Raw genomic sequence first — 27,544 nt, 5'->3', positions numbered from 1 at the left:
AAGTGTTAAAAAAAAAACATGAAAATAGTAGATTATTGTTTTTTGTATCATCTTTGGTAGATTTCCGACGGTATGCTGCATGCTAACAGTGACGGTGACAGTTATAAGTTTTTTTTTTAGTTCTGATCCAATTCTGATCTGACAGAACCGAGTTGCAGGGTGGAGTATTTTTTTTGTATTTTAGTAAAATAAAGTTGAACAGGTAAATATTTTGTTTCAATACTGTTTGGGTAAGAGAGCTCAAGATTTTAAACAGTTTCTAATTGTAAAATTCAATTTAATATATGTACTTGGACAAAAGCAATTACTTTTAAAGTACAGCCTTGAATTTAAACTTTAGGCCTGCCGAAGTGCAAAGTAGCTGACATCTCTGGGATAAGGATACAAGATAAAACGAGAATATTCTCGGTGTCAGCGTTCTCAAATCAGAATAAGACGTTCGGCATGGTTTTTCCTCATTCGTCATTAATTTCGATTTCAGAAATTCAAATCCGCTATGTCTGGGTTTGCAAATGGGAGTATAATTTTAGACGAAGTGCGGAATGTTTATTACGCCGGTCAAGTGCTGTCTGGAAGAATTGAATTTGGATTGAGTCAACCATTGGTGTTCCGAGGTATGTACTTTCTCATTAGAAAGTGGGTATTTTTTTTCCAAAAGCTAATTTTTGTATTTGGACTCAATATATTTGCTGCTGCTCTAATCATTGTAATAACGCAAAAAATTTGAATATTTACTGATATGTTACAGAAGTTCCAAATGCTGTATTTAGTAAAATGCTTCTGAGCCATGCCCATAACTTTTTAAATCATTTAACTTCACATCAATTTTTCACCTAGTAGAAGCCTTTGCGTAGTGTAGGTAAATAAACCATAACAACAATAAAGATACTTAAACTCCCATGAAACATTTCAACAATTTTTTTTAGTTCCATAACAAACAATTTTTCATTCCTCAGTAATAAATGTCGAGTTTCATGGAGAAGCAACAGTGGAATGGGCGGAGACTGAAATTGAAGAATATGACGGATACCGTAGACAGGTTACCCAAGATTACACAGCAAAGGAAGATTACTTTCATGTAGTACAGTGTGTTTGCGGAGGTGTTGGTAAGATGTTTTTGCCTTCTCATGTAAAGATGTCTTGAGCTCCCTTTCTTTCTAGTCACTAGAATCTATATCAGTGTAGTCCATTTAGTATGACTTTGCATTTAAAACCGTTTTTAGCGACATAAGTATATGTTTGGTTTTAATATGAGCCACCATGAAAGTACATTTATTTGTTTAGTATGGCTTCTGGTATAGCACGATGGAATATCACTGGTCCTTTGCCCGTTGTTATAACTGGATTCTACTACAATCTTTTTTACTTCAAAAAAATCTGATACACACAACTTAGCCAGCACTTTATGCTATGTATTTTCAAAATCCCTGCCTCAGCATGTGCTTCGTGGGGAATTTCCTTGCTTGTTTTGATAAACACATATCTTTTCTTCACTTTAATGATTTCTTTATGTCAGTCCAGCTGACTCCACGGTACATTTACAAGATTGGATTCCCCAGTTTGAACCACTTAACCTGTGGAACATCCCGGGCGCCATGAATGAATGTAACTAATTCTTCATGATTTTGCCAATTTTTATTACTAGTTTTGTTCCCCTTCTAGCATATAGCATAGGATACTAAAACAAAATGAAAACAAGTTGTAGTTTGTTGTGAGTTAGGTTAGAGATTTTGATTTTCAAATCTGCCATGCTATTAATATCAGTAAGTTTGATTTTGCCAAAGATGAGACTTATGGCATATGGCAGAAATATAACTTGTATCCAGGGGTGTCCCAGCTACCGGCAGGGAATCACAGCATTCCGTTCCGCTACCAGATCCCGCCCACAGCACCATCATATTTCGAGGGAACGGACGGAAGTGTCTCTTACTATGTTAAGGTAGGTATACCACATTGCTATAAAAGTTTATCAGCAAACTGGCTGTGTTCAGATTTTTTTCAATTAGTAACCTTTTTTATTTTTTTCTGTATTTCCATAATTAAAATGGCAGAAATGCAACACCTACTAACCTAACCCTACATTTATTGTATAGCATACAATGAGGTTGTTAGTTGGTTGGTATTAGTAAGTATGAGGTAGTTAAGTATTAGTACAAAGTGAAACTTTTCCAGTGTTACTGCTATGGTACCTAATAAAACTCGCAAAATTATTTTTTTGCCAAATTCAGCAATATGCCACAAATTGCCAAGAAAATTCCTAATAAAAAAGGAGTTCCATTATTTTTGTAGGCGTGCCTAGAGTATCCAGATGGACGCGAAGCGGATGAATTGGAGGAGGCTTTTGAGGTTATTGTGCCTCTTGACTTGAACATGAACCCGGCAATGAAGGTTTCTACCATTTTATTCTAAATATTTAATAAATCAGACAGCTGGTATTATAAATAATAAATAAATATATCTTGGGACAATTCACACCATTTGACCTAGACCCAAAGTAAGCTTAGCAAAGGTTGTGTTATGGGTACTAAGCAACGGATAAATATAATTATTCCGGGACCTCAAGCTTCATAGTCAGGTTCTCTAACCACTAGGCCATCTGGTCATCAAGAAATAACCATTATAAAATATATAAGTCATTCATTAGTCAGTCATTATATAAGTCATTATAAAATTTTAAGTGGTGAAGTAATTAGAAACAGAGATTGGCTGGTTTTTGAGCAGAGTTGTGCACATGCTTGTGATCACTGTAATAAGTGTGAAGGAGCAGGTAAATTTTAATTTACATTTGAATTTTGGACCATTTGCCCATTAGAAAATATGTATTAAGTTGTATCAGTTCAGTTGTACCTATGTGAAAATTTTGCTCGTCAAATTTCTACCATGCAGTTCGATCAATTTGCTTTTTTGGGTAGATCTAAATTTGATGACAGTGCACAGTGTACAAAAAGTGCAATCAGCAAAAATGCTTGTATTAAATATTCAATTAGCTAAGCTAAGGAGTTTGCCGAGGAAGCTATCTAATTCTAATGTTCATTGAAAAGTATAGTCCTACAAAGATATTACGGACTAATAATACTACGTCTATTTCCAGCAACCCATTTGCATGGAGTTTGAAGAAATAGTAAGTTCCATGTGTTGCGGCTCTGGCTCGTTGACTGTGCAGGTGAAGTTGCCGGCCACCGGTTACTGTCCCGGCCAGGCCATCCCGGTAGAAATCAACGCTGATAACCAGAGCTCTGTCGAAGTACATTCTATTAAATTAGAATTGGTGCGCGTAAGTGTTTTTTGATTTTATGACCTTTGATAACATCTTCGAGTCACAAGGTAAGGCACATGCCGTTTCTCTCGACCTCTCAAAAGCTTTTGACAGGGCTTGTCATGATAGACTTATAAGTAAACTTCCTTCCTATGAGATTCCTGCTGGCTTGCGCATCTGAATATTTAGCTTCGTGCTAGGTAGGCTCATTAAATATGAGCTTGATGATTTTTCGTCCGAACTTCTGGACGTGTATGTCGGTGTTCCTCAGGGGTCAGTTCTTGTTACCATTCTCTTCTCGCTGGGAAAACTACATGTTGGCAAACACTAGTGTCTTTGGATAGATTCGCCGGCGATGGATCTTGTAGCAAGACCGAAAACCCTCTGCCGCCAAATAAAATACATATCACCTTTTTTTTAAATCTTATATTTTAACGAGGCTTTTGTACACCTAATATGACTATGTCAGCCTCATGGGGAGCCTCAGATATATACACCACACTACAAATATTACAGCCTCGTATCTGGATGTAAAGGTTTGTCTAATGAACCTGTAAATCAGCATTGCTTCTTCTGAAAGCGGTCGACTCATAATCAAATTTACACCTCCATTGAGCAAGCCCAAATGTCATCTTACTGATATTTTTAGTTTCTACACAGGGTTCACATCATCATATCCAATTGGTTCCATAACATGCTCCATACGCTATTTTATTCACGCAGAGAGATGGCTACCACAGCAAAACCCCGCAGTCGGATCAATATCCTCCCTCAAAGTTCCTGGAGAGGTGCTGGCTCGGTGCGATCCTACCGCACACGAAACGGACCATCACGTCAGAAGTGGTTGTGCCCGACATGATCGCCCCCGTACTTGACAACTGCGGGATTATCGATGTGGAGTTCTATTTAACGGTAAGAGATACACCAGGGTTGTTTCTCTGTGCGATAATGAAGCCTACGTTAGATATATTGCCACCAACGCGCCTTATTGTCTAACACACTGAAATCACAATTGTTTTCGCCACTTCTTTCCGTCACCCGGTATAAGACGAGGATAGAAAGAGATGGCGAATGAGATCGCGAATGTCAGAGCATTAGATAATACGGCCACTGGACATGCTTTAACGTTGTTAACAATAGTACATTGTGTCTTAAGGGCGGCAAATAAGGAATTACGAACGAGAGTCTATATTGAATAGCCCCTATTAGTTGCTGGGAAAACTACTTCAGTAACAAAAACAAAAAGTTTAAAAATATTTATTAAGAAAATGTTACCTTTAACTCATTATATTTGTCACAAAATAAAATGCATGAAAAAAAACAACGGGTAGGGGGGTCGCGAAATATTTATTGATACTAAAATGGTCGTGTCATGAAAAAGGTTGAAAAACACTGGTCTATTCTATTAGTAGCCCGAACTCGAAGATTGAGGGGCTTTAATGAGTCGATGTTCGTAATTCTAGTGCGACATACAATGTTTTTCGTCACATTTGCGAGTAAAATTGTATATTTTTAAAAGAAAAACTAATATTTTTATAAAAATTGCCGATACTCATGCGAGTATTAGTACGCGCAATGACTCATGCGACCGACGAAGGGTTACATGGCAAGAAAAAAAGGTCGAGGGTTTTATTTGGGGGGTTGCAAGCAAGGTAGCCTGCATGTTACGACACTGTTTACGAGCAAGTGTGATGAAAACATCTTTTTGATACCCATTTTCAATACTGAAGTTGTTTTTTATTCAAAAGCAAGAGACAGCAATGAAATGGTAAAAACTATGATATCATATTAAATGGATAACTCACGTCTTGAACCGAGTTTAGCTCGACATGTTTCGGGCTATTTTGTAGCCCTTCTTCTCAGGAGCACGCGACTCGGCGGCTGCCATATCATTTAATATGAGTGAGTCTCACGGTAGTTTCATGTTCAAAACTATGATATCACGTAAATCTAAATACATAATTATAGTTTTATTTATATTGTATCTATGTCAAACTATATCTAACAATTTTATTTAAAGGTGAAATTGAAGTTATCCGGCTGCAACGACCATCTAGAAGACGAAGCGCAGATCTATCTAGGTTTAGTACCTATAGCTGAGCTTGTGGATGGCAAATACACGCATCCCATGGAACACGACTTACCTACTGGCCCTATACCCAACCTGAACGCACCATACCAGTACATCCAACCCCAAATTTATCCCTCAGTCACACTAGAAAATAAAATGCAGAATGTACATGTCCAGAATGTTTCAAACTACCCAGGACAACCGGCTGGATACCCAACTAACAATTATCCAGGGAATCCGCCGTATCCTGGAAACGCTCCTTACCCGGTAAACGGTCCTCCAAATGCACATCACCCTGGGGCTAGTCCCGGTTACCCAGGTAACCCTCCGTACCCTGGAAACCCCCCTCCGCCTGGTGCGAGTCCTTACCCTAACGCTAACTGTCCATACCCTAACGCTAACTCTCCATACCCTAACCCTAAGCCGGATAGTACTCCGTACCCGACTAACCCCCCGCCTTTTGTTCCCAGTCCTGCAGGTTTCAAGATACCGGTAGAAAGTTCAGGGCACCCCATGGGATCCGTAACATCGCCTTATAACCCTAGTGCGCCGCCTGCGCCATCGCCATAAAAACAAAGTTTATCTTTGAAAATATTACGATCCAGAGCAATGAATGTCGAGTGTATATCGGTCTAATGTCGGTACTGTTTTCACGATTTTTTTTCTCGCTTACTTTTGACTACTACTTGATCCTGTAAAAAATATTTGTTTGAAGATTGGTTTTTTGGAATCTTTTTGTATTTTTTCATTTCAATTCCAAATTTTTACTTTTACGGTCATCCCGTAAAACCTAAATTGAAAACCAAAAAACCAATCTTAATTTGATTGCTTAGTAACGACATCTCTTGTCCGGGTGAGCGGTTAATTCCAATGGAGTGCCGAAAAAGTTTCTCGATGAGGGCTACGGTATAGATGTCGCTAGCGTCACTGCTTAAGTGGCTAAATAAGAAACAAACAAGCTGAGATATGAGGTGCATAGGGGAAATTCGTGTTTGTACCGTTGACCATCAGTGGTATAGCGGTATAGCACGCGGTACGGAATACCGAGGACCCGGGTTCGATTCCCAGTGCTGGTCTTATTTTTCTGGTTTTTCTGTGTATCTATATTTCAGTTTGTATTTTCAATATTTGTTTCAACCGAAGGTCTATTATATGACAATAAAATTCAGGGTATAAGATAAGCTATGTCCTTTCCACATCCAAATATATCAAGCTATTTTAACGTGAAGTACATAACGAACATACACACACAAACTGTCCGAGTTTATATCATTTTATTAGTAGGTTTTTAAGGCAATCACTGTTATTGTAAACATTAAAATTGTTTTGTTTTGGATTGATAAATAACAAAAACAATTAGAGCGCATGATGGTGCAGTGGAACTAATAAGAGAGACTGGAATATCCTATTTAATAATAATGTAACATAATACTACCGTATCAATTGTACTGGTTATAGAATATACAAGCATTTATCATGAGCATAATTTACTATAAGTACAGTTATATGTCTATGTATTTGTATGTATCCGTGGTACTAGATAGTTATGAAAGAACATGTACATACTTAATAGAGTTCAAACAATGAAGTAAGAATTGACATGGGGGCCTTATTTAAATTTAAGTTCGTCCGTCATCATCTCGGCCTATATACGTTCCACTGTAGTGTAGGGCACAGGCATCCTCTAAGAATAAGACAGCTTGGGCCGTCGTTATCACGTGGACCACTGCTGATTGGGAACTTTACACACACACATTGAATGTCTTCACACCTGTGAAGATTTATCGTGAATATGAATATTACGATGAAGGAACCGGCACATGTTCTCACGATCTTTCCTTCATCGTAATATTCATGATAAATCCAAATTTAATTTCGAAAAATCACGATGTGCGAGCCCGGGCTTGAACCCCACGACTCTCTGCTTGAGAGGAAACCATTCAAAAATGTTTTTTTATTTAGTTTTAAGTAATTAGATTTTACTATGAGCCTTTCAGTGAGAGAAACATGATGAGGAAACTTGCACACACCTGCGAAGCAATTCAATGGTATGTGTGAAGTTCTTAATCCGCACTGGGCCCGAGTGGGAACTATAAACCAAGCCCTCTTACTATGAGCGAGTCAGCTTAGCAGTGGGACTTTAAAACAGAGATGATAAATTAGTTTCTGTTTACGTTATTTTTCTTAATAATTATTTCGCAGATGTTTATTGTGCGAAACAAAATCATAATGACCCGACCAATCTGATATGTTTTATGTGTTTTGATATTCGAAGTGCCATTTTAGAGGAGGTGCTATTATTGCTAAGCTTGATGTTTAATTATACTGCATTTTTTACTTAAGACCTTACAAATATTTTTGATATAATATATGTATTTTGAATAAAAATTTAAATATACTATGTTCTTGAAAAAATATTATTATTTATGTCTAATGCAAATGAAAACCAATTTTATGAAACATTTTTTAATTTAACCTTGCACAAGTAGGATTGTAATAATAATCAAGTCTTAATGCTCTGAGTTCTGTATAAATCTTAAAAATATAGTATTTATATCAAAATATGCATTTTTGCATTTATAGCACATGTAGAAAAGTAAAAATAAAAAAATGACTTCACACACATTTAACATAAAATTCGAAAGATATATCAAAATTACATTTTTCATAACAATCAAAGCACTATATCCATTAAGTCTTCACATCAATAACCACTTACTCAACTAAAAACGGTATATCTATTTATTAACAATAGGAGCTAACATGTTCATTAAAGGCACATTTAGAAGACAGTATACACTTGTGAAACTCGCAGCAACATTATATTATATTATATATCATGTATGACCACTGAACATGACTGAATAACCCAACCTAGGTACTATAAATCTCACTAAGTACATGTAGTAGTACGTCACAATTATTAAAAACTTAAGTCTACTATACAATTATATATTTTTCATTTTTCAAAGACTAGGAAGACTAAATAAATTTCTTTTCTAATTAATACAATAAAACCATGGCTTATATTACCACTCAACGGATTGTGGCAGTTTTGTGCTTAAGTATTAATTAAAGGAGGTTTTTAGGGCCCGCACCTTATAAGGAAAAACGGGACCCTAACACGATCGTTTTCCTCTTTATTTGCCTTCTAGTAAGACTAAAAAGTGAGTAAAAATAAGCCTATAGAGTATTCGTAGCCTAATAGTTGGTAGACACGAAGCTTAGACCTTAACATAGCTGACCTACAAAAAGCGTTATCAAAAATTAAGTATATCTTGTCTCTTAGAATACAGTAGGGATGACGACTAGGTTAAAAATATATAATTCTATTTAGTCCGACACTTACTTTATGGAAAAATATGGGACACGTATTTTTTTGGTTTATTAAATTATTGAAAATCAACAAAGGTACAAATCATCAAACTTCCGGAGTGGGGGCTTGTGACGTCACTATGAGCTGTGCTATTAGGTAAAAATCGTACCACATAGTGACTTCAATCGAAACTTCTAAGCACTGTATCCTCGTCATTTTTTGTTTGTCAAACAAAAGAAAAAATACGTGTACACTATGTTTTAATTATCTAACTGAAGGACTAAACAGTTTTTTTTAGTCGTCTAGCCTGTTGTACGTCTTTAAAACAAAGGTTATATAAGTAAGAGGTAGTTTAGTTAGCCTTTGTAGTTGGGGTTGTAAGGGGGGTTGCTAGCTCCGTCTCCCATCGGGTTTTCTGAAAACAAAAATGTAATTAGCTATTCCATTTATCTTTAAATATCCTTTTTTCTCAAAGAGCGTAGCCGTGTTTGCATGGAAAAGCGGCCCTTTCACCAAACGTTCACTGTATTTTTTTTAATAAGAGCCCTCATGACAAGTATTATTTCCTGTAAGTTTCAGCTTCCTATCTTTGTTTTTTTCTGAGATATGATTTTTTTAACTTTTCACAAAAATGTTTTTTTCCCTCATTGGCTAATGCGAGCTACGTAATCTTTTAGTACATTAATTTATCTATAGACTCACATATTCTTTAAATAATATTTTATTAAAAAAAAAATGTGTATAAATGTAGGAATTAAAACTTCAGTTTTTTTTCTTGCTTTCTAGAAGAGCGAAACCAACAGTTTTTTGTTAGGTAATTGCTTATATAAAGGCCTACAATAAATATTTTTGTCAAAATAATCCAGTTGGTACTTCATACTAGAAAATGGAAAAATAAAGGATATGCTGTGCCCATACAATATAATTTAGTCGCAAAAGAGATTATGCACATTGCAACCTCTTTATCATTACCTATAACGTTTAAAAAAATGTAAACCGGTGGGTGGAAAAAAATGAAAAAAATCAGGATGGTAGTTACTATATCAAACTTACAAGGAAAACTATAACGGTTAAGTTTTCTTGAGAATTATTAGTAGTTTAAGAGTAAATAGCAGCCTAAGGTATAAAATATACCTCAACGTGGAATATTCCGTACAAAATACGAAATCCTTGGAAAAATATCACTTAATTTTATCGTAATGGTTACGGAACCCTAATTCGGGCGTGTCCGACACGCTCTTTGCCGGTTTTTTTTTCGTGCTACGGGTCAAATTGATTCGTATGGCCTAAAGATCAATCGTTCCGATTTTCATGCTTTTAACATGTGCAGCTTTTTTTGGCGTACCGCTAGCATTACAAGAGAAATAAAACTAATCAAAACTCACTTAATATTAATATATATATTTTTAAATCAATGTGATATATCGGCCGCGAAATTTGAAAGCGTTCGCGAACCATATTTCGGCAACTGCAGACCACTGGTTGGGAACCATTGCACCAGACCCACGTAAAATCTAATTCGATTCTTTTAGGAGGCTCGTGCTATGCAGTGGGACATTTACATCAAAATTGAAAGTTTATTTTCCAAATAGGCCGCAAGGGTTTTTTTTTAGTCTATCAGCGCTTTCGGAAATAAAATCATCGACAGAATGCGCCGCAAAAAAAGTATTTTGAAAAAAAAAAGTTAGGCGCAACATACAAGCAAAAGTGTCGGAAACAGCATATAGAGATGTCACTTACTATTGTCAGCGGTGTCTGGTGTAGGCGGCATCACGCCGGGCGCGCTGGCGTTCGAGAACGGACTCGGAAACTGCAACATAAAACTTTATAATGTAAACTGGTTTTCGAATCCACGTATAAGTTTTTATAAAAAAGAAAACGGGTTTTTTGCTCACTCTAATTTCATTGTCATCCAACCCGCATACGTATGTAGTTGCTAATAATAAATATCAATTCGTAATCTGAGTGTGGCAGACAACTGACTATTGATGACGACGACAGCCGGAAGACTTCTTGCTGAACGAAAGCCTTAACATTAAAACGCCTCAATGAACGACACCTCGCCACTTGTATCCACCGGTTTCCCGCATATCTCACGATGTCGTCAATCCGCCCCGCCTACTTAGTGGGAGGCCTATCAACGTTTCATCTCCCGATTCGTGGTCGCCACTCAAGGACTTTTCTTCCCCAACGGTTATCTGTTCAACGAACGATGTAGCCCGCGCATGGACGATTTAACATAAGCTTAATTTCATTCAACTCACCCCAATCGGTAAAGGTACGCCAGCTCCGGGTGGTAACTGAGGCACTTCGGGCCCCGACCCAGGGTAAGGCGGTGGGTAGGGGGACACTGGCTGGGCCCCGCCGGGGTAAGGGCTAGCTCCTGGGTAAGGCGCGGGAGGGTTGGGGTATGGACTGGCCCCGGGGTATGACTGGTTTGGAGCAGGGTAAGGTGGACTGGCACCGGGGTACGGAGGATTCGCTCCGGGATAGGGGGCAATGCCACCGGGGTAAGGTGGATTAGCACCGGGGAACGGTTGAGGCTGAGGGAACGGGCTAGGAGCTGGGTAAGGAGATGCGTTTGGCATCGGTTGAGTGACAACTGGGCCGAAGTGTGGGGTAGTTTGGTAATGTTCTACAGTGGTTATGTTCTGTTTGGGCATTTGGTCTTGCATTGGGTTTGGGACGTCATCCTGGTAGCCTCTCAGAGGAACGTTCCCGATGATGAAGCGCCGCGTCTGACTGCTGGACTCGTGGCAGCCGTCGGGGGATACTTTCACCTGGACGACGACATATTACGGTCAGAACGAATTGTATAGACCAGGGATAAAGTGAAATGATAGTTTATTTGCTGAATATGCGAGTAAACAGATGGACAATTACAATGTTTCACTTATTTGGTAGGTTTGGAATTCCGGTGTGCAAATTTTACATAATTATGTGTTTATTACACATTACATGGCGAACCTTTATGGGCGAATGTGCCTATTTTAATGAAAAACATAATAACATAACTATGATATTTTTTTTAGTGTACATAGTAGGTATAAAACTGCTATTCATTAAGTACCGCAAGGTCGGGGTACTTTGACCCATTTCAGATTAGTGTGGCCCATATGAAAACCACATAAAAACGTGATCGACCAATTAACATCAACCACATGGCAGTGAGCCATATTCTCAAAACAATAATAAAACCAGAGGCCGTACTGCCTCACGTTTCTGACGCTCGCGATCGCAATCAAATCGACAGATTTTGTATACGAAATCTGTAATTTTTTTTTTAATTTAATTTTTAACAATTACACAGCGTATACATGAACACATTTTTCGCCAAACTGCATGATAGTTTGTTGGCGAAATGAAACACTCAAAACACTTCCTTATATAAATACTTATTATTTATTTTTATTTGATTGTGATCACGAGCATCAGAAACGTTAGACAATACGGCCTCAGGACAGAGATATCCAAGGGCCAAAGCAACCCTTCGTGGCCAAAATACCCCGACCTTAAGGTACGTGGTTTTCGATATCAGTGACGTGTCCGAATTATTGGGTCCCGTGCCATAACTGGCACGCGTGCCATTAGTTCGCCAGCCCTATTATACTACTATAATAGACTAAGGGGCTGTTTCATCATCCACTGATTAGTGTTAACTATGGCGGTTAGGTGTGATGCCGCCTCTATTTGTTTTGTTCGAATAGACGGAGACGGCATCACGTTTAACCGTCAGTTAACACTAATCAATGGATGGTGAAACAGCCCCTTGAGAGTAGGATGGATTCATTTATGTGCGAAATAACGAAGACATAATAGAATGAAGGCATACCTACGGGTAGACCTTGTTCACCTCATCGGTTTCGATGACGGCGACCCTAACAAAACTATTCTGTAAATGACGCCTATTATGGGCTCTCAAATGGCTGGCTAGGCCGAATTTACTTTTAAATACTCTTCTACACGCGTGACAGCACAGTGAAGGCATTAGCTACTTATCGAAGTGTTTAAAGTTTTAATCGTACCAATCCCAATGGATAAATAATTCCTACATAGTTATTATTTCCGGGACTTACATATGAGAGTAAATCTTTAAGTCCCGAGTTTAATTAATAAATATTGAGGGAAAATCGTGAAAATTTAAAACAAACGATTTATCATCTCGGCCTTCCAACGTCCCAATGCTGGGCACAGGCCTCCTCTTAAAACGAGAAGGCCGTAGTTCTCACGCGAGCCCAGTGCGAATAAAGAACTTCATACACACCATTTCAGATTCCTCACGATGTTTTTCGTCACCGTGGCGCTAGTGGTAAATTTCCAATATAATTTCGCACAGACATGAATTTCGGAAAAGTCAAGGGCGAGCCCGTTTTTGAATCGACGATTTTCTACTTGAAACGCTATGGGTCAAACTAGGCTACAACGTCCTTGAAGACCTTGAGGTAGGGAAGGTACCTTGAAGAAATAGTCGATATCAATATAACGGCACGTGGCGACGTTGTAGATGTCCATAGTGGGCACTATCATTTCCACTGTCCAAGTTCTCGTGGTGTTGCCAGGCACCGGCCCTTTCTTCAGTTTGGCTACGGTGGCTTCGTCGTATTTCGTGCCAGGGTGGTGCGATGCATGGAAGATTGTGTTCTGAAAAAATTGCCATGGTAAGGAATGTGACAAATCCAATGTTAAAACCGTTTATAAAGGCATCGAAGGGACTGCAATGTTTTGTCGTTAAACACGGTTGGTTGTTATAGGCAGTTTTATTTTGGTACAAACAGCAGCAGAACTGGACGAGCGGTTACTCTGATCAAAATGATCTACACACGACTCTATTGCCAAGGTAATAAATAAGAGAGTGTTTAGATCATTTTGAACACCAGAATCAACTACTTCTTCACAATCATTTACTTCTGCTGCTGACTGCATATAAGATCGTGCTGGAACTTTTTTCTTGGACGTTACATTCGATATGTCTTTTTATAACTGGTATCGCTATAAACGGTTTTGACTTTATAAATATACTTTGCTGCACTTCACATTTTTCAGCTACATTTAGTTCTGGATTATATTTTCATGTTAAATCCCGATTCCTTGGGAATACTGGTATAAAAAGTAGCCTATATCTATTCCCGTGATCCAACTATTTACATACCAAATTTTATTCAAATCCGTTCAGCCGACTTATGAAAGAGTAACAAGTACATACAAACTTTCAGATTTAACCAAGTCTAATATTAGCAGCATTAAAGCGTTTCTCTTTTAATCTTAAAGCGTGTGCCAGTTTGACAGTTACAATTTCTATCATCATCATCATCCCAGCCTACATTACGTCCTACTACCCCCTCTCTTAAAGGGCTTGGGCCGTAATTCCCACGCGGGTCCAGTACGGAAAATTCTATATCCCACTAATATTATAAATGAGAAAGTTTGTGAGTGAGTGGAGTATGTTTGTTAGGTACTCCTTCACGTTGAAACGGCTGGACGGATTTAGATGAAATTTGGTATTTAGATAGCTGGACATCTGAAATAAAACATAGGCTACTTTTTATTCCGATATTCGCACGGATATAAAATCCTGAAATAACAACCGCTGGGCTGATGATTTATGAAATAGTTCGGTATACTGATAGTTTGAGTCCCGGAGAAGGACAAAGGATAGTCTTCATCCCGGAAAATTGCATAGTTCCCGCGGGATAGCGATAAACGAATTCTGCGCGGACGGAATCGCGGGTAACGGCTATACGTCATATTAGAAGTCCAGAATAAAAAAAAAAAATTTTATCCCGAAAAAAAATCCCGCTCTCGAGGGATGACCTAAAGTTTGTTTTGTATTCTAACCGCTGACCGACCGGTCTAGATTTATAAATGCACATTGCACAAACGTTTTTTAAATAATGTGTAAAAAAGAGATTTCAAATAAAAAGTGTTTACATTTATCTTAAAGGATTCGAAATTAAAGCCGGTTTACAATTGTATCTGCTTACTTTTGACTTCTAAGGTTACATCGGTAGTAAGTTTCCGATGGGTATAGAACCATAAAGAACTCAGCTTGCTTGCATACTTGCTTTAATGCAGTCTTTAATACATGCTTGCTTGATTGCTTGCTTCTTTGAAAAATGTTTATGGTTCACGCGAGCGAAGCCGTGGGTAAAAGCTAGTTCATAAAAACTGAGAAGCTTATATGATTTTGTATTAGCTCCTGTTTATTCGTGTGTAAGCGTACAAACGCGCCTTTTGTTCGAAGCTTTTGATAATTTATCAAACTGTCTGTGGCTCCAAGACTTACTTTCACAAGGTCCTTTTTAAAAAAAGTAACGCATTCAATTTGGACTTTAAGCATATATTAACAAAGGCTTTATTGCAATGCTACATATGTGGACATAAGCTTTTTAACAGGCCACTCCCGAAGTAAGGTCAACTGGCTTAATAGGGCATTACGTCATCGGTAAAAATACGATCTCGCCAAAGTGGCTCGAAATGCTTTTGGATTCGGGACACTTAGTTTTCTGGCGGATTACTAAATTACTATTTAATCGTACATATTCAGTGTTAACTGCTATACTCAGATATGACAATTAATTGTAATGGGTATTAATTGTAATGAGGTACTGTATTTGTTTTTAAAATTTGCTTAATATGAGTTGCTCCGAAGCGCGCTAAGATAAGCAAGTGCGATTCCACTTTTAAAAGTTTTAGGAACCAAACTGCATTGGTTAAAAATGTGTAGGAATCAAATCGTCAGGTGACAAGCAAGAGTTACTAACTGCAAAAAAAGATTGGAATATTAACCATACGACGCTATGCATAAGTTTGATTATCTCTCTTGACTTTAAGTGGTAATTAGTGACTTTTGCTTGTCACGGCTCAGGCTCGTTCTGTCTGTTTCCTAAAATGTCTGCTTCTTAAAATGACCTTCTTCCCACATTGTCAGTTTCCTATGATGTCAACTTCTTATATTGTCTGTTTCCTGAAATGTCTACTTCTTACATGTCTGTTTCCTGTAAAGTCTGCTTCTCATATTTTGTCAGTTACCTAAGATGTCTGGTTCCAGTATTGACAGTTTTCTAATATGACTGCGTTCTATAAAGTCTGCTTCTCATATAGGTAAATAGTATTCCTAGGATCAATTTCCAACAACTTTCATCTGCTACACCTAAATAATTCTAACAATTTTAACCGACTTCAAATTATTTAAATGCTCTAAAAAAGAAGAAAATAAACTTTTAATTAAATCAAACCCATCAATTCATTACATTAGGTATACAATTTCTATGGTATAGAGAAGCGGACATTTTAGGAAACGGGTGTTTGTAGAACACAAATAGTGGACATTATAGGACTCAGGCCATTTTGAGAAGCAGACATTTTAGGAAACAGACAGAACGAGACTGAGCCCTTGTCACCCGACGAAATGCAAACATTTTTGATTTGCGTTATTCCCGGTACTTCGTTCTCTCGTGATTCGAATAAAAATAACATTCGTATTAAATTAGGGCATAGTTCCGTGTTTAGAATTTCAACACGTAAAACTTAAGAGCGAGCCGCCGCTTGCTTTCTTATCTTATTTTCGTAATTTACCTTTAGTTAATTCACTATAAGTAACTGTTCGCTATTTTTTTATCGTACTAGATGTTTAAAATATTCTTTCAATCCTTTAAACTTTACAATTTAAAATACAAAATGCACCATAATTTTAAGTTTCGTGCTGTTAGGTTTATGGTGTAGACATTCCAATTGAACAAGGTAGTGAGGATACTTAAATAAAAAATATTTAGTGAAGAAAATACACATCAAAAGTGTCTAGGGATATTTTTTATCTCTAGACAGTTTTCAAAATTTCAATATAGGAATACTACCTACTACTGAGACGAAACATCTGTTTAGGGATAATAAATATGCCAAGACTTTTTTAATGGGTGTAGACTGTAGAGTACAATCTCCTCTTCTATGAATTCGATTAGGAGAGGAGGGTCATACCATTAGTGAGTTAGCTACCGAAAAATACTTACCAGCATGGAAGCCAGTTTTAAATAATACGGAGGCAAGGTCACGGCCGATTCTCGGAGTTAACATCGACACACGTGTATGATAATTTAGCTATCTAGTATTTAACATAAAAAGGTTCACACAATAAATACCTGAACGTTTCGCAAATTTTATGCCTAATTTGAGGCAATTGCCTATTTTTAATACTTTGTCGAAATTTGAAAACGTTTTGATTTTAAATAATTTGTGACAATCGAGGTCTTTTTATAGCATTCATAAAACAACCTTGAGTTGCGTATTGCTATGCAGTTTTTGTCATTGTGTATTGTATAAGTATAGTATTGTGATGTAAGCATTTGAAACGTCGAACTACTTATGCCAAGAGAATAACAATATACTTTTTCGATTCTCAAAATATAATTACAGACTTTTTACTGAGAGAACATTCTTTGTTGCGTCAAGATTCATTTAAGTGTTCGATTGTAACGATACGCCACCAAGCGCCAACGAGATAAGGTTTTTTTTTACATACAAACTTGGACCACCCTAGTCGACGGTAGTAGTAGAGGCCCTGCGTCAGTAATTAGTAATTAAGTAATTCGATCATTCTCATTCATCTGTTCACCAGTCTAAAATCGACACGGTAAGGCCTCTGACACACACATCTGGAAAATGGTTAAAGGCAGTCGTCTGTTGTATATCATATGAAAGCTTGTAGACGTGCACGGTGGCACGCATCGCTGATTTTGCCGTGTCATGTACAAGCTAGCACGTTTACGGCTAACACGCCGTACGGTTGAACAACCGTGTGTGTACAAGAGGCCTAATTAGGCTGACTGCACTGATCTGGAAAAATGGACACTGGCCAGTCTCTAATTCTTAATGTGGAATGCTGTCCGTCGCTGCTGGCGCGCCTTCTTGCCGCCGGCCCAAACAACATCTCGGTAGCATTGACTGAACGATGGGTTCAGCCGTTGGGTGCATATGCGTGCGCGCCTGTAGTTCTTTCTTTTATTTTCAATGTTGTTATTTGTATTACATACTATTTTTAATGAGGTATTTTTTTTTATTTAGCTGGTTTAAAAACAATTAGAATCATTATTATTAATAATATTTACCGTATCTATATTGCGAGGGGAAAAACGACACAGTAATTACTTTGGTGAAATGAGAATAGCCGAATCCAAAAAAGTGTAGTGTACCTATCGAAAATACAGTAGAAAGACCAGTACCAGTCCAGTGGTGGTGTAGGGGTATAGCACGCAGCACGGAATGCTGAGGGACCTGGGTTCGATTCCCAGCGCTGGTCTCTTTTTCTGGTTTTTCTGTGCATCTATGTCTCAGTTTGTATTTTCGATATGGATTTTACGGGATGACCGTAACAGTAACAAAATTTGGAGTTGAAATAAAAAATACAAAAATACTCCAAAAACCAATCTTAATTTAGTGTACCTGTTCAATCTCGAAGGCTATAGTCTCGATCTCGACATTGCCCTTGTTGGAGCATTTGACTTCGATGGGTATGACTTGCCCGGGGCAGTAACCTGCCTTGGGCAGCTTCACGAATGTCTCGCAAACACCGGAACTGGTGCAACAGCAACAGTAGGAATCCTCGAACTGCATCTCGATTGGTTCCTGTGGATAAGTGGTCTGGTAAGTATGTCGTTATTTCTTTATATAGGTATATAAGAGGGAGCATATCAAGTAGAGGACGAATGGCGGAAAAAAGGGGAAGCCTTTTACCAGCAGTGGGCAACCTTAACAGGCTAAAAAAAGAGGGGAAAACGAACACGGGGGTCACCTGATGGGAAGAAATCACCGCCGCCCATGGCCACCTGCCAACACGAGGGGTATCACAGGAGCGTTGCCTTTGAGAGACTGATAGACTAGTTTTTTTAAAGATCCGTAGTTATTTGAAGTTGGGATGACAGTTTGAAAGGGAAAGTAAGATTGCTACATTGCCCCGAATAGCAATTTTCCCTAGGATACCGGTGATGCTAAAAATATTGATGGATCTTCAATTGAGTAAATACTAAATAGGCCAAATAAAAACCATGATGGTTCCGTAGTCAAAATGGCAAAAACAACCCTTTAAGTTGAGAAGAGTTTTATTAATACGTAGGTACAATGTATTGTACATTGTACAAGTTGCGAAGAGCAAATCAAACACCAGACCGAGCAGACAGACTAGCATTAAATTACCTTGGTAAAAAAATCATATTGAACTCTATACCCATATACCAAGAGTTGCATATGTATGTATAACATACAATTACAATACAATGCCACTTCTTTTATAGGGCCATGTGCTAGCATGCTACAAATGAATAACTGATTTACGATATACTTGCCTTGTCCCAGAACTTTGGTCATATGGATGATTAAAAAATTGGTTAAATGGTTTTTATTGATTATGTAGGTTATCTTTTTCTTTCCAACGTATTATACGAGTTATTAACTCTTTCTCTTTGTTAAATTTATTAATTTAACGATTTATATAAGCAGTGCCATTTAGTCGAACCTGATGGTACTACTTTCCCTTAAGATCTACGAGATCTACCAAATGATTGTATTTTATCAATTAGTTCTCTAAACAGCCCAAAGAGGGCGCTGTTAAACTAGTATATAAGGATTGTCTCATAGAAATAAAAGCCCTTTTTTTCGCCACCACCGACTGCAACGGTCGGCACTCGAACCAAATAATCTGTTTTTATACTTCCCAGATTTCCCCTAAATTAACACTCTTGCATTGTCAAACTGTTGCACTATGCTCTTAATCTATGAAATAAATACAATAAACATTTCAACCGTTGTCTATCTCGCTTTGCTTGAAATGTTACCAAGCTATAGATTCAATAAACAATGTTAGAAAAATGTAGCTAACCAATCAGCATACATTCAGGTCAAAAGTTAAAGAATAATCAACTTATGCTCAGTAACTATTGTCTTTAGGGCCCGTTGTTTGATCAGTAGTTTGTTTGTTTAAACTAATAGTTAAAATGTACGGCAAACATAACAATAGCTAACGCATTACACTACTTAAAATGAAAATTACTTACGTACAATACATTTGAATTTACCACGAGCTTTGCGGTGAAGGAAAACATCGTGAGGAAACCTGCACAAACCTGCGAACAATTCAATGGTGCGTGTGAAGTTCCCAATCCGCACTGGGCCCGTGTGGGAACTATGGCCAAGCCCTCTTGCTCTGAGAGGAGGCCTGTGCCCAGCAGTGGGACGTAATAGGCTGGGATGATGATGACAATACAATCGAGGGATTCCTCGTAAAACATAACGGGAGATTTTAATTCAATAGTTTTTATAAAGATCAATGTTACGTAACGCGATGTTCGAGACCCCTTGCCCTCCTGTAAAGCCAAGTTTAGACTTGCAAGAAAAATGGTGCAAGTTGCATTACATTGCGGCGCTCGATTGACCACTACAAACTCGTTGCTTTACGGCCTCGCAGACCTCCTCTGAGATGAGAGGGCTTGAGACGTAGTTTCCACATGCGACCAAATCCATTTCTCTCGACAAAATTCTATTATAGGCCACGCCATAATCCCCTACCATAGTAAAAGAGAACAAGTATGCACACTCCGACCTTTTAGGAGACTTAATTATTGCTTTCCTTCACCGTAAAGCTTGTGACAAATTTCAAGTGCAATTTCGCTCGCACACGAATTTCTAAAAACAAGAAATGCTAGCTTGGGTCTACCCACAATCCTCTGCTTGAGAGACCATAGATCAAACCACTAGACCACCACGACTCTTTGTGACATAATCAGGGCAAATTACTCACACCAGCATAGGGGTCAGCATTAAGATCCAAGGGTGCAATGACTCGCAGAGAAATCTTCTTCTCCTGATCAAACTTGAAGGCCCGGTCCACCACCACTTTTAACTGATAGCGGATGTGACCATACTCCCCCTCGAAGGAGGAGGGGCAGTTGTCTGGCAGCGGGAAGGTGAACGGGAACTCATGCTTGCCAGGGTGCAGGCGGTGCTCACCTGTATAAATAAAAAAACTTGTTTAAAAAAAGAAGTCATACGGCTAAGTGCAAAAATATGTATCTAATCGAACCACTTAAAAATATGTTACCACGGCCTTATTACGTCGGAATGAGTGCGTGGTACATATTTTTGAAATGTTGGATAAGTTCATATTTTTAGTCGACAGTAGGTAGCTACATCATGTCCATCAAGAGGAGCAGGGCCTGATTTAGAGGTGCGGAGGCCTTGGGGCAAAAAAGGAGTGAAGCCCCCCCTTCCCTCCCCGTCGCCCAAACTATTTTTCAAATAAAACGAGACCCTTTTGATATTTTACTGATTGGCTGATTGAAGTGAAGATGTACCTATTGTGGGGGCCCTCTTTTGTGGAGGCCTCGGGCAGTTACCCTGTTTGCCATCCCCTGAAGAGGAGGCCTATGTAGTCACCTGCTTTAATATCTGGCACAGCACAGCATGCAAAAATATCTGACACGTCCTGCCTGCCCTAGATCGCCCTAGTCGTATCAGATATTTATGCACACTTTTTTTGTGTCAGATATTGGTGTTAGTGACTATACAGCCTATGCATGGCAGAGGCCTATGTGTAGGGGAGGCCTTTAAATGGAGGAGGCCTATGTAAAACGATTGACGTCCTATGGCTGATATCAGAACCAACAAGCTTGCGAAAAGTAAAAGTGAAATAAAAATAAACAAATAATACCTACACAATAAATTAAGCAACTTTATATTTTTGAGCATTCTGTTTTCCATTGTAAGAAAGGAGCTGTTTCACCACCCATTGATTAATTTTATTTGACGGATAAATATGATGCAGTCTCCATCTATTCGAACAAAACAAACAGACAGCATCACATTTATCCCATCATATTTATCGGTCGGTGTTTTATGTAATTTTATATGTTTTGGTTATTAGACATTGCAAATATTATAATATTTGATTGTTATACTAAGTGTTTTTATATCCATAGCTCATTAAATAAATATTATGAAATTTATCATTATAAGTTATGAGCTGATGAGCATTATCTCAAGGATATTTTATATTTAAAAAGTTGTAGAAAGTGATTTATGTTATGAATAATATAATTTTTTTTTGTTATTCTATTACTTACCCATTGGTAGCATACTCGGTGTGTATAGCCAAGAGATGTGGGTTTGAATCCCAGTCGGCAAAACCAAAAACTTTTAAATAAAAACAAATAATACTTATAAATAAATAGTTTGTAACTTTAAAATGAGGAGTGGAATTCCAAGCCTGTATATGTATTCTCTGACCTGAATGTTGCAATCTGTCTGCGAAAAATTAATTTACTGCTAACCCGCGGGAATTCTGCAATTTTCCGGGAATAAAACTATATGTCCTTTCCAGGGTCTCAAGCTATTTTTATACAAAATTTCATCAGTTCAGCAGTTTAAATGTAAAGCGCTAACAAACAGACAGATACTTTCATATCCCACTTATATTATAAATTCGAAATGTTTGTTTGTTACCTCTTGAACCGATTAAGATGAAATTCGGTATGTAGTTTGAGTAGTGGGGAAGGACATAGGATAGTTTTTATCTCGGAAAATTGCACAGTTCGCGCGGGATAGCGATAAACAAATCCTACGCGGACGGAGTCGCGGGCAATAGCTAGTATTTTATAATATTAGTAAGAATCAGTAAAGGTAAGAATATGCCAGACATTAGTCAGCAGATTAAGGGACTTTTGAAAACAGAACTTGTTTTAAAAGAGTGTGTATTTAAAATATACCTAATGAACTTTGTAATTAAGGACTAAATTGACATTAGTCAGCAGATTAAGGGACTTTTGAAAACAGAACTTGTTTTAAAAGAGTGTGTATTTAAAATATACCTAATGAACTTTGTAATTAAGGACTAAATTGTAACTAACATTAGTGTGAACAATAAATAACTTGATAAGACATTTAAGTGGGCACTTCTTCAGGCATTCTTTCTTGGGAATTTTTATCTCCCACATAATGTTAGTGATAGTGGTGTGCAAACAAAGCCACACTCAATACATTCACTGTAGTAACATCATAAATCTTGAATGATATTATTCATAGGACACAGTCATTTTGTATTATAAAACTAGTTTTTAATATAAATTTTCAGGCTTTTTTTTTGTCAATATTATGTGAATTATGGCTTATCCTTAGATCTCTTTTTTTCTGCTTTAGTTTAGCACAATTTGATAGAACAGATACATTTTAAGAAACATAAATACGGTTGGCTCTGAGAGCCAACAATTAACCTGGCCATTGTGCATGGGACCCAAACCTTCAAGAACTCTCTTTCTCAAGTTTGAGTTCTCACATTCCTATTTAAGATGTACAATTGTTATTCTTACCACTCTCCCCTCCAACAAGGTATGATTTCCTCTCAATGTACACTTCATGGGACTCATGGTTTTCAGTGTAGGTCTCTGAGCGATAGCCCCCCTGTCCGTCGGGGACTCGCCGAGTGTGGCTTGACGTCCAGTGTACCTTGCAGAAGCCTTTTATCTTTGCATATATACCTGAAAGCAACAAATATGAACTAAATAATAAACGGTAGCATTTACTAGCTCAGGAATGCAACAGATTACCAAACATATGCTGCTATCATCCATGTACGCGCCACGCTTGCACTTGCATTATAATCAGTGATCGGATAATCGGATGCATATTTAACTAAAGTTTGTTTTTAGCTTTAAAAGTATGGAAGCGGCTTCTTAATATAATTTATTTGAAGAAAAAATACCTGATATTGCATAGGTAACTTATCGGATGCATATACTGTTGTGTCGCTCCTAACGGTCCTAACGTAACCATATTTTTGCTACCAATCGAATATTAATATAAAATAATTTATTTTTTCAAAAACTATATTTCGTATTGTACTTTTAACATTACATAGGTAAATCTCAAATATGCATAAGTTCATATAGTGGAAACACTGAATTTTGCGATCCCAGAATCGCAGGATTTTTGATAGCAATATTAAACAACACCTAAACTTTAGGTTAATATGCATCTGATTATCCAATCACTGATTATAATTACAGTTTGAAAAATTACATTATTTTTTATATACAGTCCACATATTATTGCAGGAACCATCAAGTATAGATTACTTACCCCTCTAACATGTATCATGGATCTAGACGCAACACACTGGTTATAATGACTAACCAAATGTTGCAGTCCCTTAAATGTCGTTTTTGTTTTAGGTTCCCATCTGTTCCTCCCCAAAGATCAAAATGTTCATAAACTAGTCTCCTCATATGTGTAATGTCTATAGGTCTACACTGGCAAAATACGTCTTACTAAAACAGCAAGAGTGAAAGCCAATAAAAAAAAAAATGTTATAAAAGTTTGTGACTGTACATTGTTATTTTACAGCTTTTGCTTGCATTCAATCCTGTACTAATATTACAAGTGAAAGTAACACTGTCTGTTACCTCTTCACAGTTAAGCCACTGAACCTATTTGATTGAAATTTGTTATGGAGATAGTTCGAGATCTATGGACGGATATAGGAGTTGATCCCCGAAAATTGTATAGTATAATAACTAAAAAACCATCAAATGTAACAGCTAAAAATAATGGTAAAAAATGATAATTGCAGACAGTTAAAAACTGTTTTCTTATCTTTTGACTAGCACCAGCGCTTGTGAGACTATATTACCGAACAGACAATAGGGACATTAATTAGAATAATATTTTACTGTATATTTTATCACAGTAAATTTATATTTTATTTGCATTCTTCCACTGTAGATAGTGCAAAATCAAGGCAAAGTTACAACACCCATCATCATGTTCATAGTTGAGTTTATAAATATAGTTTTAAATAAACTTACCTCGAAAAGTTTTCACCTTATCTAGGTCGAAAACCAACTTCGCATGAACAGTTTGTCCAGCATAATATGCACCGTTCTCGCTATCCAAAATAATTCTTCCTTCATCAAAACCCATGTTGCCACATAAACTACAGTAAATAAAAACAAGCAATTACATAAAATGCCGACAAAATATTAACGAATACCTACGCGGCGCGACGCCTTTACCTTGCCGGGCAGCTGGACGGATGACAATTGATGACATAAAACGAACGAACGAACCGAACGGACGAGCGAGAGTAGAGTACCCTATATAAAAATGTACTCTGTGAGCGAGAGAGACGACAAAAGAGCGTAAAATAGAAAGAATGAAAGGAAAGAAAATGAATGAGATTGTGAAATATTTTCAAATGGAAAGTGTTGCCAGACATCTCATTCGTATTACTACTAAATTTGTCGACGTATTTTAACATTTGAAACTTAACGGTACAATTTGGACACATTTTTTAAATGAAACAAGGAAATTATTTAAATTTGTGTTACTTTCTATGATAAAAACAAAATAAATACAGTTCACAAATGTACATGTACGTATTTTTAGTCCGTTTGTGTTTGAAATACCGAGAAATTTGACCGTTAATTCAAACCTTAAATTAAACGGAGTAGTTAAATACTCAAAGACTCAAAATCGAAGTTAGTATCGCACCGTCCCTCTCAATCTCGTATTAAGTGACATTAGAGAGTAGGACGGCACGATACGAACTTCGATTTTCGAATTTCGTAGTACTGGCCCTTTACTACGAAGTGCAAAATTCCAATTTCGTGTCTTGCCGTCCGCTGACGCTTTATATTATTAGCGTTAGTGAGAGGGATGGTACGATACGAAATTCGATTTTCGTAGTAGCCCCTCAACGACTAGCATAGTAGCCCTGCTGTCTGCATTCAACATTCCGACCATTCATTCATTCGCAAGCTATACAGAGAGAGAGAGAGAGCTAACGTGCATGCATGCATTCATTTCATTCAATCAATCAGCCATCAACAATCTGTCAATGTGTGTGGACGTACGTGACATGTCTCCGCGTCCTTTTCACGTGCTTTGAAATTTTATTGTCAATTACTTGTTTTATGACAGAAAGAAGTTTAATTTTAATCTATTGTTTACTGTTTGCCTTTAATTAAATATTCTAATTCATTCGGAACACGCCTATACAGTGCCGTGATGCCAGTATCATACTAATGCTTATTTCACTTGAAACGTTATTTTGTGTACTAAATTGAAGTGAACATAAGGTTTTTTTGAGTCCAATCCTACGAGAAATATTCGTGTTTTTCAAAATGTGCCTTTATTAACTTTAAACTGACGTAAATACACCTGTATTTTCTAGTGAAAAACGCCGGTTATTCACAATGAGTTCTACTGAAAAAGACATCGAGTTGAGTCCAGTGAAGTTAGAAGTAAACCCTAGTGGCCCGGAACAGAGGCTGAACGTGCCTATAAATGACGAAGAAGATGTCATAATCGGTCGTTTTAGAAAAATAAGTTCGGCAAAGTCGATGGCTGCGACAAATGGCCAGATACAATACCCTTCTGACATACCAATAAGGTCGGAAGCGGATGTAGAGTCGGGGTTGCAATTTAAAAAGGATCCCAGTGAAAAGGATAAGCTGCTGGAGGTGAATAATGGTGCTGTGATACAGAGGTCTCAGTCTCCACTGACGAAGAGTAGTTTCAGGGATGTGGAGAAGCCATCTCGGTTTAGGAATCAGCCGTCTGCTACAAGATTTCAGGTCAGTGCAATTGCTGTTTTTTTTCACATACACTAGATTTTCCTCTTGCTTTAAAAAATAAACATTCCCAACTGGGTACACTCTAACACCCTATAGGTAGATTCCATTGGTTTATAATAATAAGAATGAGAATTTACATTGGTGTTTTTATAGTGTTGAAATTGATTAATAAAAAAAAAAAACTTTTAAAACATTGTAAACTGTCTGTTTGCCAAATTTCATCTAAATTTGTTGAGTGGGTTTTGCATGATGTTGATGGAGTATAAGAATATAATATTGGAAATATAACAGGCAACCAGCAGTTGCCAAAAGCAGTATGTTGATAAGGGATAGTATAGTTTTCTATCAGTGATATAATTTTTAGAATCAGTTAGTAGTTCTGGAGATTATCCTAACATATAAACAAACCTACAAAGTTTATCTCCTTATTATACAAATAACAAAAAAAAACATTCATATACCAATATTGCAATATTATAAATGTGTAAGTAATTGTCTGTCTATTACTTTTTCATGCTTAAAATACTGTACCGTTTTATATGAAATTTGGTGTAGAGATAGTTTGAAATCCTGGGAAGGATTTAGTTGTTCCCGTAGGATAAAGATAAACAAATTCTTAGCAGACAAAGTCGCGGGCAAAAGCTAATTGAAGTTAATTATTCAATGTTTTTATTTAAATTGTGCTGTTAGTATGGGGCAAATCTTAGAAGTCGAATTTGACTAACTTCCTACACTTGGATTTAATTTGTATGTCAAATGAAAATTCTAGTAGGTACAGTCAGCAAAAAAAGCTTTTTAACAAAAACTTAACTATTTCTGTTAACTTTAACTAGGTGGTTAGTAGGTAGCTATGCCTGGTTCACAGAAACCGCCTAGCCAGTGAAATGCACGATTTTTCTATTTACCATTTTTACCATACATTTTTTTTTACTGATTGTTAATAAAGACCTTTTAAAAAAGTTAGACAAAAATAAGTAATAATGGAGGCATCATGTGCGCTAATTTCTGAACAAAAATCGTCGCTTTCAATGGGAGGCGACTGGGGCCAAGGTCTAACCAGCGTACGTGTCCGAAATGTAATTTATTCCTTCTAAAGCATTTTTCGATTACGTAGCCACGCACACTGCAAAGAAATTGCCTAAGACTAACTTTAGCTTCACGCACACGATCACACCACTGGGTAGGTACTGGAATAAGTTTTTTTTTCATAATAAGTAAATGGCTTTGGTATAAAGTAGTCATTACTAATCACAGACAACCCCTTTGTCCGTCGTTGGCATCTCCAGTTG

At 37.3% G+C, this 27,544-nt stretch overlaps 3 protein-coding genes across 7 annotated transcripts in view; 2 read left to right on the top strand and 1 right to left on the bottom strand.

Moving 5' to 3' along the window:
* Positions 1–95: 95 nt before the first annotated feature.
* Positions 96–8,303, top strand: LOC141439888 (arrestin domain-containing protein 2-like). Of its 4 annotated transcripts, none has more exons than XM_074104310.1 (8): positions 96–202; positions 482–614; positions 957–1,106; positions 1,827–1,939; positions 2,290–2,388; positions 3,092–3,274; positions 3,980–4,168; positions 5,277–8,303. In XM_074104310.1, exons 2-8 carry the CDS (start codon positions 497–499, stop codon positions 5,895–5,897), a joined length of 1,473 nt encoding a protein of 490 aa, XP_073960411.1. In that variant the 5' UTR covers positions 96–202; positions 482–496; the 3' UTR covers positions 5,898–8,303. The 4 variants fall into 4 exon arrangements, with proteins under 4 accessions (XP_073960411.1, XP_073960414.1, XP_073960412.1 ...); XM_074104313.1 differs by having other exon boundaries at positions 137–159; XM_074104311.1 differs by having other exon boundaries at positions 137–175.
* LOC141439886 (arrestin domain-containing protein 17-like) lies at positions 7,558–24,808 on the bottom strand. 2 transcript variants are annotated; one of them, XM_074104308.1, is made up of 9 exons: positions 24,693–24,808; positions 24,486–24,613; positions 22,992–23,159; positions 20,429–20,637; positions 18,079–18,261; positions 13,099–13,284; positions 10,908–11,423; positions 10,384–10,453; positions 7,558–9,058 (listed from the first exon to the last, which is right to left on the bottom strand). In XM_074104308.1, exons 2-9 carry the CDS (start codon positions 24,598–24,600, stop codon positions 9,000–9,002), a joined length of 1,506 nt encoding a protein of 501 aa, XP_073960409.1. In that variant the 5' UTR covers positions 24,601–24,613; positions 24,693–24,808; the 3' UTR covers positions 7,558–8,999. The 2 variants fall into 2 exon arrangements, with proteins under 2 accessions (XP_073960409.1, XP_073960410.1); XM_074104309.1 differs by lacking the exons at positions 24,486–24,613; positions 24,693–24,808 and adding an exon at positions 21,750–21,819 and having other exon boundaries at positions 22,992–23,064.
* A 694-nt stretch (positions 24,809–25,502) lies between these two features.
* Positions 25,503–27,544, top strand: part of LOC141440009 (bumetanide-sensitive sodium-(potassium)-chloride cotransporter-like) — a 64,552-nt gene continuing 62,510 nt past the window's right edge. The window contains 1 exon segment of the mRNA XM_074104466.1: positions 25,503–26,255. Coding sequence (XP_073960567.1) covers positions 25,875–26,255 — 381 coding nt within the window. The 5' untranslated portion in view covers positions 25,503–25,874.

The sequence above is a fragment of the Choristoneura fumiferana genome, chromosome 21 (assembly GCF_025370935.1).
Source record: "Choristoneura fumiferana chromosome 21, NRCan_CFum_1, whole genome shotgun sequence".
Lineage (NCBI taxonomy): Eukaryota > Metazoa > Arthropoda > Insecta > Lepidoptera > Tortricidae > Choristoneura > Choristoneura fumiferana.
Note: the sequence above shows the minus strand (reverse complement) of the source record. Positions and strands in the feature narration are given on the sequence as shown.

What these genes read in the sequence shown, in the direction of transcription:
- LOC141439888 (XM_074104310.1), top strand. Translation starts at nt 497, where the DNA reads ATGTCTGGGTTTGCAAATGGGAGTATAATTTTAGACGAAGTGCGGAAT. An exon ending in TCAACCATTGGTGTTCCGAG is followed by an intron (nt 615 to 956) that starts GTATGTACTTTC and finishes TTCATTCCTCAG; the next exon opens with TAATAAATGTCGAGTTTCAT. An exon ending in GTGTGTTTGCGGAGGTGTTG is followed by an intron (nt 1,107 to 1,826) that starts GTAAGATGTTTT and finishes ACTTGTATCCAG; the next exon opens with GGGTGTCCCAGCTACCGGCA.
- LOC141439886 (XM_074104308.1), bottom strand. Translation starts at nt 24,600, where the DNA reads ATGGGTTTTGATGAAGGAAGAATTATTTTGGATAGCGAGAACGGTGCA. An exon ending in CCTTGTTGGAGGGGAGAGTG is followed by an intron (nt 20,638 to 22,991) that starts GTAAGAATAACA and finishes TTATTTATACAG; the next exon opens with GTGAGCACCGCCTGCACCCT. An exon ending in GCGTACCTTTACCGATTGGG is followed by an intron (nt 10,454 to 10,907) that starts GTGAGTTGAATG and finishes TTTATGTTGCAG; the next exon opens with TTTCCGAGTCCGTTCTCGAA.